At 42.6% G+C, this 13354-nt stretch overlaps 1 protein-coding gene across 4 annotated transcripts in view; it reads right to left on the bottom strand.

Annotated features, from left to right (window-relative positions):
• Positions 1-13354, bottom strand: part of cacna2d2a (calcium channel, voltage-dependent, alpha 2/delta subunit 2a) — a 232309-nt gene that overhangs the window by 117910 nt on the left and 101045 nt on the right. For all 4 annotated transcript variants that reach the window (XM_035383011.1, XM_035383010.1, XM_035383012.1 and 1 more), the window contains exon 4: positions 2863-2922. In XM_035383011.1, coding sequence (XP_035238902.1) covers positions 2863-2922 — 60 coding nt within the window. The remainder of the gene's footprint in view (positions 1-2862; positions 2923-13354) is intronic.

The raw sequence follows: 13354 nt of genomic DNA, 5'->3' as shown, positions 1-13354 counted from the left end.
CAACAGTTAAAATTTAGAATTTGCAGTGAGAGCATTACACAGTAGCTACTGCAGTTGAAATAGTTACATCGATTGATACTTATATTGACATTTATTGCATTGTAAAAGTACTGCTGCCTCACTGCATTGCTCGGGGTGAAAGAAAGATTCACATCTATGAATCTCTCATAATTCATGTTAATGTACATTTCAGATATGCTTTGAATTACCATGTAGCTTTCAGACCTTTTGTCTAAACAAATATATTTTGTACTCTTCTCTGTCTCAGCAGCGATGACCACTACACTGTGGGATGCAGGGAATTGGAGTAAGGAAATAACACTTTAACTGATGCATTCAACCGTAGCTAATTCAGAGAGAAAAAAATGAACAATTATTATCTCTGAATGCTATGTAGCAATTTAAAAAAATGTTGCCTCTGTTTGGTCTTTGTTTTGCATTTTTCTGTTTACGATCACTTCCTTTGGAGGAGGCAGGCAGGAAAAACAGTACAGAGCACTGAGCTCCACTATAACCAAAGCCACAGCAGTAAGAAAATGTACTTGCTCACTTAACAAACATAGCAGCTGGCTGATCAAGTCAAATCACGTTTTATTAGTGACTTAACCTAATAGAGTACATTGTGAATAAAACAAGTTAGAAACTCACAAAAAACAGCACATATACAGCAAGAGTGTTTTATATTTATTTGCATAGATTATAAAAGCTCAGTTAGCTATATTGTTGCTATATATTGTTGTATTACTTCATGTGCTGCTATTACTTTTAGAACATTAACTAAAAACTGATGTAATAACTCGTCCTTGCCTAAAGTCCTGGTTTCAGTGCATCCCACTTCCAACTTATCTACTACTTCAAATGGCAATACTGGTTGAGAGATGTGTCACTCTTTAAAAGCATACTGTTGCAATTTTATTAAAAACTGTGACCAAACCAAACACTAAAGACATGTACACATACACATACACATGCAGAAAGAGAAAGAAAGAGAGAGAGACAGTGGGAGAAAGAGGAGGGGAGATAGGGGGGAGGGAGGGAGAGAGCTCTCCATGAAGTCAACTTCATGCAATAAAACACATTTATAAATGAATAAACAGAGCAGAAATATCTTGGTGGGTTATTTACATTACATTTTGGATCAATTTGTGCACGAGTGACTTCACAAATATTGACAGTGGGACTCGGTGATCCTTTATGATAATTCCCTTCGACAATTTCTGGGGCTGCAGGAGGGTATTGATTCTGAAGTCTTTTCTCTCACCTTCTCGCTCTCCCTTTTTTCCGAAACTCATCTGTGATTTTTGACTGGCAGGCTGCTCGCGACAGAGAGCTTATAGAGAGCTGACACCCGGGGAGCACAGTGGCTTGCCCTTTGGCAGTTGAAGACAGGTGACCAATAATGTGCCTGAAGCTGTCTCCATTAAGGAAGGTTAAAGGTTGGGGTTATGGGGCAAAAAGAAAGAGGAAACAGTATGGGGGTGTGAAAATGCAATGGACAGTAGTTTTTTATATATATAGGGGTGCAGACTAAAGGTACAGTGTGGTCCCCTACTAAGCATGCCACATGCATGGCATTCATAACGTACTCTATAACAAAAGAGATGACTCTTTTCTGACACTGACCACTCGTCTTCAAGAAAGGGAAAATTAAGTATCCCAAAAAACAGTTTATCTTTTAACCCGTGCGCACTGGAAAGTGCGAAAGTGCTGGACTCAATTTTTTAAACTATGAATAAAAATAGAGGGGCAAGTTGTGCATGTACATGTGCTTTCATAATATAAAAATAAAAAAGCTATGTGGAATGGTTGACATCTGGACTGACCCAAATACATTATTGCACAATATAAATGCTTGTCATTTACCTTGATATTACTGGACATCAATCAGCATCAGAAGCCTGCCTACAGCTCACTCAAGATGCCTTGTCCAATCAAATTGCCATCATTGCTTTGAGTGTCTGGGGAAGTGGAGTCAAATGTCTTTAACATATCCTTGCATGTTAATAAGAGGGAAGTGTTTTGATTTCATCCTATTCTCAAAGTACACCTTTCAGAGATGCTTGATAAAGGTCGATTTTCAGAAAGGTCTAAGACCCAGCACCCAATCCCAAGCTGAAATCATTTTCAGTTAAAAAGAGGGTAGGATTCTTCGATTAACCATCAACCCTGCAGATCTCTTTGGACAAGACATACAGTCAATGACACCACATATACACACACACACACAAACACACACAGACACACACACACACAAGCACACAAGCCCACATGCACACACACACACACACACATCTGTTCAGATATACTGCTAAAAGCACACAAGGTGATGGTGTAAACACTATACTGTATGTAAAAACAGAAAATACATTATCCTACTTAAATGTCAGACAGTAAATGTCAGCTGTTCATTCAGTGAGGTCTACCTGCAAGAGGGCTTTGTATTTTCCTTTGCTGTTTGATGGCTTCCTTCATATACTGGCCATGTGCAATAGGCAGCAAAAATGGGTTGAATTTAGAGATCAAGTAAATCGGTCATGCAGAATTTCATCTTGTTGAGATGACTGTCAAGCAATTGACCTATAGTCAAAGCAGGTTGACAGGCGCAGTCATGAATTATTTTGACATATTAGGCAGAAGATAAAACACTTTCAATACTACAAGAGCTATTTTGGCCTTGTTTTTGGGACAATTGTATTCCTTGTTTTTCCACTGCATCTCACAGAAAGTGAATTCAACCCACTGACAGACAGCTGTACTAAAATGTTTAAGGTGGATGAAAACAGAGAGAGAGATAGAGAGAGGGAGAGAGAGAGGGAGAGGGAGGGAGAGAGAGAGAAAGAGAGAGAGAGAGAGTTGTCTTACCTTAATGCCATCCTGCCAAACATGTTCCTTCTGCAGCTGCTCCGCTTCTCTAGCCAGCCTCTGTAGAACACCAAAGTTGAAAGTTCAGAGATCTGTGTGCACATTTTGATGTCCTGTATTGAAGACGGTATTTCGGTATTTCAATTTTTGGTTGGTATTCTGTTCAATCCCTTCTTTCATTAAACTAGACCATTCTGTCTTATGACCCCCCCCCCCCTTTTTTTTTAGATTTTTCTTTGCTCCATTTATAAACTGTTTGTAGCTATAATCGTACACTTCATTTCACTGCTCCATCGCTAGAACCTTGAGTTTAAATGTGAACCATATTCCATATATGCCATATAAGAACCATTCCCCATAGTATATAATAATGTAACTGTCAAGCTACTGTGCAAATAATTTTTCATACAACATCAAAGGAATGGTTTATGGTTCACTTCAGGCTTTTTAACGAGTTGAAAAGTCATAGCATCCTTGCTATTTCAATTTAAGGGGATGTTCTTTATAAAACAGTGGCACTGTAGCCTAATAGACCTCACCCCACTTACAGCCAACATTAGTGAGCTCAGGAAAACCTTGTCAAGCATGGCGCCATGGACAGTTAACACATTTGTACACTACTTTACACCCATTGATTTTGTGTCTGGGGGCAAAAGTAGGGCAATTCAATCTTTCTAGTACAATGGCGAGTGATTTAATTGCAACTGAACAATTCGGGAGCCACAGCAGTGTGACTCTTAAACGTTAAATATCCAAACAGTGTCTTTCTCCACCCCATAACACCACCCCAATGACTACATGACGCCCCTACAGCCATGCAATCTTGCTGGGGCTTACACATAGGGCAGCAGTAGTCCTTCCAGCTTAAAATATAAATAAAGGTGTACACACATTTTTTTTTTTTTTGCAGAAAAAGGACTCAGGGCCCTCACTATAAGTATGTCCTCTGGTTGAAGGGTATCACATAACGTGAAACAGTGAGCACAGTTTAGCATAGACAACTTGTATCTGTACAAGACTCCTCTGAGATTTTAAACAAGACCCACTGACAAGAGACCCAAAGAGTAAACTGGGCCATTACTACCCCAGAACTCGGAGAGACAGTTGTCTATCTTTTGTCTGTACTAATAAGGGCCGGGAGGGAGGAGCGACAGCAGCACTGAGATTTATCTCTGTGCATGCCGTGCGCTCCTGTGGCAGGAGCCAGTTGAGGAAGACGCAGGGCTCACATTTTTATGACGCGTCTCTTCTTCACCATGCCCCTGCCCCTGCCCCACCCCCTCACACACTGCCCTGACCCCACCCGAGTCCCGGCCTTTCACTCACGCTTCATACGCCATGTCCTCTCTGAGAGGATAAAAGACGCATTTATCAATATTTGTAATAGTTTTTTTGGCAGCGTGTTGATGAATGTCGGCCTTTCGTCTCTTACGCACCACTTTACCGCGCTGCCAGCTGTCGGGTCGGCTCGCGCGCGCGACCCCGATCGCTCACCCGCCGCCTCGCCCCACCACTGTTTATTTATTTATCCCTCTCAGACATTACACCGGAAGCCTCTGGGACTAACCTCTCAACTTTCATTTCCTCCCCCGCCACAGTCCATTCCTACCCCAGTCCATCTGGACCCGAGACATTACCTGTATTACTTATGGCATTGTATTATTTAAATTATCATCTGGAGCTATAAGACACTGGACAACAACAATACTGTGGGGACAGAGATGGCCCGTTAGTAACATAATAGAAATGGCAGGCTTTCTAAAAGATGATGTAAATGTAGGAAGGGCCGGCAGGCTCAGCATTCTTATGGTCATATCGGCCAATCGGCTCTAGCCTTACTCCCCTGCTTTGTCATCAATAGAGTGAGGGGGTGAATTTTTAAGGAGCTGACAGCCCCTCCCCCTGCTCACTGCCAAACAGCCAGAGACATGTGGCCACGAGAGAGCTCTGCTGTTTGCTGGACAAGTGAGACACATGGGGGGCAGCACCCTCATAAATACTGAACTTATCAAACCAAGGTCTGACAGCCAATGAAGGCTGAAGAATGGGGAGGGGCCTTTACAGAGACATATGGCAACAAGAACTAAAAAACAAGAGTATATAGCAGTGGGATGTGGCATTCTGTCTGCACTTTTTGTTACAGGAAGAATGGCTCTCTCCGAGTGTCACTGCATTCCACAGGGGATAACCGACAGACGGGCCGGACGAGGATGTAACTCGCCTGTCTTAGTCCTGGCGGCACTCACTCCCATGTCTGCATTTTGAGTAGGGAGAGGGTAAACTGATGGGTGTGAAGGGCCAGAGGTCACAGAGCTGGGGATGTGGCAGTGCGTGCACCCACAACTCACAGTCAATGTGCAATATCCAGCAATGTGTGATTTTCCCACAGAAAACCATAGAGAAAAGAGCATGGTATCTGTCTGTGTGTAATGCCAGAGCACCCAAAGCCAACAGTTACATGACTATGTTTAACCCCAGCCCAACCAATCATACAGCAGTAAACTGGCTATGAGTGACGTCCAATCACAGAGGAGATACCGGACTATGTGCATCAAAGTTCTGAACTTTGCCACACTTTTCTTCCCTGAATAATGTGCGTGCACACACACACACACACACAGACACACACATCACAGAACTACCCATGTAGCAATTAATCTTTAATAAATCTAAAGGTCATCTCTAGAGGGCAGGTGACAACTCCATAATTCATAAGCCAGCTTCTATATCCGAGTCACAAAATTATATTCGTGTTGAGATCAGCCAAAGCTCATTTCACACCACTCTCTCATTTTTTATTTGACTGGACCCATTATATTTGATATCCATCGGAACAAATTGATGGCTGTCAACAGGGGGGTGGGAGGCCATTTGTTAAATTGCTTAATTGCCTGAAATCAGCACTATTAGTAGAGCAGGTAATATCTATCTGCGATGTCTTTTAAACATTACTCAGTGACATATCAGGTCTGCAAAGAGGCAGGGTCAAAGGGGTCAGGGTTGGTGGGGGGGGGGGGGGCTGCTTTTGAAAAGCGGTGCTTGGCTAAAACCACTTTATTTTGCCACCTTGCAGTGTGTCATTATCTCAGGTCCTCTGTATTGACATGCCGGTCAAGGTCTCCTGTCGCTCACAGATAAGACTTTGCCATGGTGCCAGGACACCACAGGGGCCATGCTGTTGAAATGCTACTCTCTGCAACACTGTAAAGCCATCACCAGGGGGAGGACACTAACTACAGATGGGGTTCAGCTGAGGTACAGCAAGACTACAGGAAAGCCACAGACAGCCTACAGGAAAGGTACAGGTAGACTACAGGAAAGTTACTGGTAGCAGAGGCAGAGGGTATGTGCAGGGTGCAGGAAATATAATATGTATAGACAATATGTAGACAGAGCGCATGCAGGGTTTAGGTGAGAAATGAACAGGGTAAAGGTAGGGTGCAGGTAATATGCATACAGAAAACAGCCTGGCTGCCACCAAGGAGCCCAGCCCTCCCTATGGCTCAGATTTGTACCCCCGTTAGGGTTGGGAATTTGAGATCACAGAGTAGTGGCACAGGATGAATTATTCCAGAGATACGGTGAGCTCACACTACTCACACACGTCTCACACACGGCCGACATGCATAATTCAAGAGGGGTGGGCCAGGCCTACAGGAGGATATAGAGTCAGTGTAGAGCAGAGGACTGACGTCTGAAGGCCAGACTGCAGTGTGGGGGGGGGGGGGCAGTCAGAGAGGGCTGGGGCTGGGGTTATGCCTCGGTGGCCTGGTCTTTTGTTGAAACCAAGGAAAGGGCAATGGGAGCACTGTGAATGTCAATGGAGGAAGGGCTGAATTATTGATCCTTCAAACTGGATACTGAGAGTAGGAGCTTTTAAGTGAGGCCATTAAATAATCCTCCCTGACAAGGAAACAGAAAGATGCTCTTCATGTTGACTGTGAATGAAATGAATGAAGTACAATACTGGAAATATCCAGTGTGCGCCTGGACCGTTCACACATAGTAAACTATACACAAGTGTATTCATACTACCTAAGTGACTAATTCCTCTTGAAAAGAATATTATGAGTGATTAACTCTCTGTCTACAGGATGATATAATTCATTATAACCAGATGTATTTTAAATAGAATAAAGATAAATGAGAAAAACAATAAGATTTGAAGCATAATAAAACATGAAATACATAGCTGTCTTGGGAACTCTTGCCTTGTAAATGTTTGCTCAATTGCACCACGATCTTTAATGAGGTTCATCTGTCTGTACAGATTGGTGCTGTTTTAAACACAGGAGGTGCCTGTGTGTCCCTGTCCATATACCAACCTCCATGTGTTTCAGTGGCCCAGCAAATTAGCATTCCCTATCCAGTATGTCTTCAAAAAGCAGTTAGGTGCCTTTCTGTCACTCGTAAATGAGTTTACGAGAATGTCTTATTTCCATTCTTCCTCCTTCGTGACAGGTGATGACCGATGGACTCGATCCACACCAGCCACACGTGAACTTAGAAGCGTCAGGACATGACTCATAAGATGCTAAGCTACTGCTGGAACCCCGCTGCTCAGACTCAGCACAGCACAGCAAAGACACAGAGCACAGGAAGCTGTCCCTCCACGCCAGGGAGGACAGAATTGCACTCACACCCCCTTGACCTACGGAGAAGAGCCTGTCACGTGAACCAGCTCTGCATTTAAGCAGGCCTCTCTGGACAGCACAACGACCCATTGCAGGGGTGCACCAGGCCAGTCTATCTGTGTAGTGCACTGTGCTAAGTGGAGAGACAGAGGCAGCGGGTGGCCTTTATCGAGGCCTTTGGCCGGATACGTCCTCAGTGTTCTCCGAGCAGCTTTGCAAACAGCTGTCATGACAGCTTTCATTTGTTAGACAGAGACGGCACAAGTTTTGTTACGTGCTTCTTAAAGCTGTGAGCCAGAAGGTCCCACATGCACCAGGAGATTATCATCTTAAATATTCATAGCTGTCCTGTCTCTTTTTTATGTTGCAACTTCCAGCGGGTAGAGGTTTAATAATTCAAAGTCACATTATTTATTGAGTGACTGTACACCACAGGCGAGGAGTTTTACTCACTTGTATAGCTGTGTCAGCAGCCCGCTGAAGGGGCTGAACACCAGGGAAAGACTGCACTGCGCACAGCCAGGCAGCAGAGGGAGTACAGCACTGGATCCTCAACCTGGGGCTTTCGGTTGGAATCCAGGGTATACCTTAGCGGCTGTGAGAGATCTTTTACCACAACTACGGAAGCGAAATTCCCAATATACGTGAAAGGGGAAAAAACTGCACCGTAAGCTACAATGGATAAAAGCATCAGCTGAATGAATAAATTGATAAATATTGAGTAGCGCCCTGCTTTGGCTGCCTTGATGAAAGAGCACTTTAATGGAGGACACCAGGTTAGGGAGCACCCTGTTTATCCTATGCCTTCTCTGTTTCAAGCCTTCCTGGCAGACAGGACCACAATCCCAACAAGTGTTAGTTCCGTTTCACTACCTTCCGCATAGGTGTTGTGCTGTTACAAGAGAAACAAAAGGAAAACAACTCACCATAAAGCACATTCTCTTGACAAAACTGCCTATTGTGTGTAAATTTGAGCCATCAACCGAGTTCAAAAAATGATAGGGTTTAATGCGAAATACATTCCACCTGAATAAAACATGTGCATGCAGAGGCTGCAAAACAAAAGCAGCGACTGCCATAAAGAATGAAAAGCACACAAGAGAATATACAAATGAAATGCTGCCCTGACGCTCATATGATTTACATACAAACCATCCAAAAAAAACACACACACACCTCTGAGAAACGTGGGTGACAAAATATTATTCTTAACATAAAACACAATAAAACTAATCTTACACATCTTACAGCCATTTCAAATGCAGTACTTCTGATGCAGTGCAATGCATAGTTTTATACTATTCACACTGCCACAGTCCCTTGGCCTGGAGTGTAGCGCCCCATCCTCTATTCCACCACGATGCCCATAGATTCTCCATTCAGAGCAGACCATTTAAGTGAGTTTTAGAATTTGCTTTAAGCTTTTCATTCTCTTACCTCTAGCTAGCACAGCAGGATTACGGCCAATCAGAAAATCACTGAGTTGGAACCATGCCACAATAACAGACAGCGAGATTTCAGGTCTAGAATCTCAAACACTTACCACTCATTGCTCTCTCTCTCTCTTTCTCTCTCTCTCTCTCCCTCTCTTCATCCTTCCCTCCCTTATTTTCTTGTTCTCTCTACCTTTCTCTCCTTCTCTTTCTTTTGGTGTGGATTTGAAAAGACAGATTATACACAATATAACAGCCCTGATTTTATATATACATATTCCCAATATGTTACCAATACAAGCAAACGTTCCCTCCAAAATGTTCACGTTTTCCATGTCTAAAACATCTATGTCCCATTACAGGTTACAAGGGTGATGTATAAATGCTGAACATGAACACCATAACTGGACACAGAAAACAACATTCTGTTTGAGATAAGGATCAACACAAAATACACAGATAAGTTTAAGAAAACATAGCATGCTAGTGATTGGTTGTCTCGTTTATAAGGGGAAGAACATTTTTATGCATGATTTACTAAATACTAAGCTTTAAATATAAGCCTGATCAAATATAGTTAGCATTTTTTCCCCAGTTAATCTGAATTTAATGTAATGAACTCCTCTGTTTCCTCTGTTGTGTCATTGCAGCATTTTGCAGTTTTTGCAATTGTTCCTTCGATTGATTATTTTTTCAATGATGGATCTTCTTTTTCATCCCTGTTTGCTCTCTCACTCTCCTCTCCCTTGTTTTCTCTACATTTCTTTTCTCTCTTGGTCCTAAATCTCTGCTCTTCAGTTTATTGTTCACTGTACTGCAGTAAATTTAGACCCCCAACTGTGCTTGAAAACACTGAGTTGGCTGTAGACTGGGTAGACTGAGAAATGTCTGGTAAGTAGTTTGGCTTTAATGATGCTTGTGCTGGAAGAAGAGAAACAAAATCCTTCTTGTTGGCTATGTGCGGAAATGCCGTGAGGACTATAATTCCACTATGGATCTACCCCTTATGCACTAGAACATCTGCACAGTGATTATGAGCTGACAGATTATAGAAAAATACACACACACACACAAACACACACACGCACACACAAAGACAAAGACAAACACGCACACACATATAAAAAAAAGGCTTCAGCGTACTGCTTTGAAACGACAAATGAATGTCACACATAAAGGGGTAAATAATGACCCCTTAATACCTTATGGTCCTTATGGGTCCTCCTTTACAGTTTTGCTTTTTTGTTTCTGTTAACCAGCTTTAACTGGTAGACACAGGAAAAGCACATAAAGGGCAAGGGGTCCTGCCATTGTATTATATGGCTGCTCATGTATTCTAGTCTCCAAACGGCTCCCTTGCCGGCCTGTTTCCAGGGGATGTGTGCGCAGAGCTATTGTAGCCTGTGAAGATAATCTTGTGTTTTGTTTTCCCTAATCCGCCTTCCTATTGAAAGGTTTTCTCTTTCATTCCCCCTCACCACAGTTTAGCCCCTCTACGCAGCCTGCACACCTCGCCTGTCAACACCGCAAAGCGCTCCAGCACCGCAGTCCACCTTTACCTGTCCATCACTGCAAAACATACACATTGCAATTTTCAATCATAATTCTGCAGTTATCTATGTTGTTACTGCTTATAACTGAAATGGGAAAAAAACAGTGTCAGCTGAGATATGGTTACAGTGAATTATGCTGTTCTTTTTTTTTTTCTTAATACATCTATTACCCCTGTCAATTACAGAGATCATACAGTATAATTGGTTATTATTACAGGTTGATTTAGTTTATTGTTCTACATGCCTTTTCTCGCCTTCCTTTTTATTTGTTCAACAGTTGTTCATATTTTTATATACCTATATCATCCCTGTGCTCATGTTAGACCTTAATAAAAAGAGCTGGAACACAATATACAACAGTGTCCTCTCATATGCAAGACACAGAATTTCCAGCACTGAAATCCAGTACATTACTGCCTCTATTGGTGATGTTCTGCCACTGTGCCCCATTGTCATTTCAATACTAAACCTGAAACATAAACAATAATTGTGTATTTTGTGTAGGTTGCATATTCCATTTTTTGCTACCGGTCCGGCTGACTGTAGGTTGACAATGATATCTTATAAAAACATCAAATGACGAGTCTACATTAATGGAGGTAATCCCAGCAATGACTACATTAATCACATACATCCAACAGTTTGTCATCAGTGTAATTACACTCAACAGTGCCAAAACTAAAGCAGATAAACAAAGCAGAATTTAGAAAAATTAAACCAAGCAGCATTTAAATAAATCCAGGTATGTCTATTTGGGTACCATCACACATCTCCATACTTCAGCATTCAACAGAAAGAGAGATCAGAAACATTCATTAGCAAAATCCCTTGGGGACATAATTCTAAAAATGAATCAGGGCCGGTGAAGCAGACAGCGTCTGAAGGCAGAGTGGTCCTGGTGCGCACCGGAAGGTGTGTCCATCTCCGCTGTGGATCTAGCTCCTTTAATGGCTTTGCTGTTATGCAGGCAGTCGCTTGCCCTCACACCGACACTCTCCATTTCTACCCCTATATATCTACCTCCTTTTTCCAGGTTGACTCACTCTCTCTATCCTCCCTCTCTCTCTCTCACACACACTCACTCTCCCACTGACTCCCTTGTTCACTTTCTCTCACATTTGCTCCCTCATGCTGAAACTCTATCTATATCTCTCTCCTCTCTGTCCACAGTGACTCACTCTATCTTTTTCTTTCTCTTTTTATGCTTCTCCATCGCTCTTTGTGCTTCTCTCTCTTTCCCTCAATCTCTCTCCCACATTTCATTGTATGCAGAAAATGCAATGAAAAGGAACCGTGTAGCAGGGCTGTCTAATTTCATCTGCGTAGCCTAAGCAGGGTCATCTGAATGACCTTGTAAAAGGTGAGCTCTAAGCGCTGAAAGCACTTATGATACGTGCTATGTTGACAACCAAATGGATATAATCAGCACAGTAGGCAACACCTCTGTTTTGTTGTAAACTCCCGTGAGTAGTACATGGAAGAACAATTGTGGCAGTAAAGTGACCTAAAAAGAGTATAAGCGAAAGGTATCATGGGATTTTGGCGGCAGTGACATGCCAATAGCTCGTAAACTATTTAACCTTACAGTCTCTGCAGCAGTCAGAAATAGGTTCGGAAGCTTCAGGCAAGAAGGGGCCTTGGAAAACTGATTTATCAAGGCTGGCCATCAGGTCCCTGCTCTCCAAACAATGTGGTTATGTATGTTGAAAGAGGTGGCTTTAGGCCATCGATTGTAATTACTTCACTTTCACAGCCTGTACCGTTGGCTCCAAGGGGCAGTGGAAGAGGGGCCGCACTGGGTGCCTTGGCAGAATGAAGCAGGTTGTGCTACAACCAACTAGGTTGTGCTTGTTATGTTTATTATCTACTAAAATACCTTGGCCTGTGATTCACTCTCATTTGGATGTAATTCATGTTGTGGTACAGACGTACTGTGCAAATTAATTCAAAAATTCATTTTCCCGAGAAATTACACCGCTGATAAGCTCTCAGGTTTGTCTCTGACAGGTTGGGCCATTTGTTGAAACTCAGCCATTATGGTGGCAGCTGCAAGTTTTGATCCTGATTCTGCACGGACAGGGCAATCATGTATGGCCACATCGAAGCACTAATGCTTAATTTCTACCAGACTGGTAAATCCCATACAAGGTCACAGCAATGCCCAAAGAAGGCCTATTTGACTGACAATCCACTGCTTTCTCTAATAGCACCAACATAAGAAATGAGAGATTTTATGTCAACATTTATAAAAAAAAAAAACTATATGTGTTGAGTAGGCTGCACAATCTATATTCAAGAATGGATTCTATATTCATAGCCTATTTATGATTTTACGTCCCTCTTGCGCATTCAAATAAACTGAGCCTTATTCCTTCACGCTACGATACCAATACAACCCAGCTGTTTTGTGCTGCAACTGCAACCTTAGCCTTCCGTATGACTTATGTCGTCATATCTTTATTATGTAGTCATATCTTACCTGACTCCATAATGCCAATGATGTCTGTTTCCCAAATGAAAAAAAATTAAATGTGAACCTGAGTTTGCGAAGAAGTTTAGATGTGAAGTTCTGTTTATTTGTAAGTTCAAGTAAAGGACAAATGTTGATTTTAGTACATCCAATGTATACAATGAGTAATTTGGTTCACCAGTCATTTGTCACAAACAAAATATTTTTGAGAAGATCTTATGATGGGCCTCTTACTGCTGGTGGAAGCCCCCCTGCAGAGGGACCCTGCCCTTGCTCTGGCCACAGTGCATCTGCCCTACAGCAAAGGCCCAGCTAGCACCTGTCTCTCTAGGGCTCCGTCGCCTCCTCTGGCTTCACTTGGCTCGACTGGGCTTGACAGCAGTGCTGGCCTCCAGAGCTCTC

This window comes from Anguilla anguilla, chromosome 11, assembly GCF_013347855.1.
Source record: "Anguilla anguilla isolate fAngAng1 chromosome 11, fAngAng1.pri, whole genome shotgun sequence".
NCBI classification, from domain to species: domain Eukaryota; kingdom Metazoa; phylum Chordata; class Actinopteri; order Anguilliformes; family Anguillidae; genus Anguilla; species Anguilla anguilla.
The sequence above is the reverse complement of the archived record's forward strand: the minus strand, read 5'-3'. Positions and strand labels throughout refer to the sequence as shown.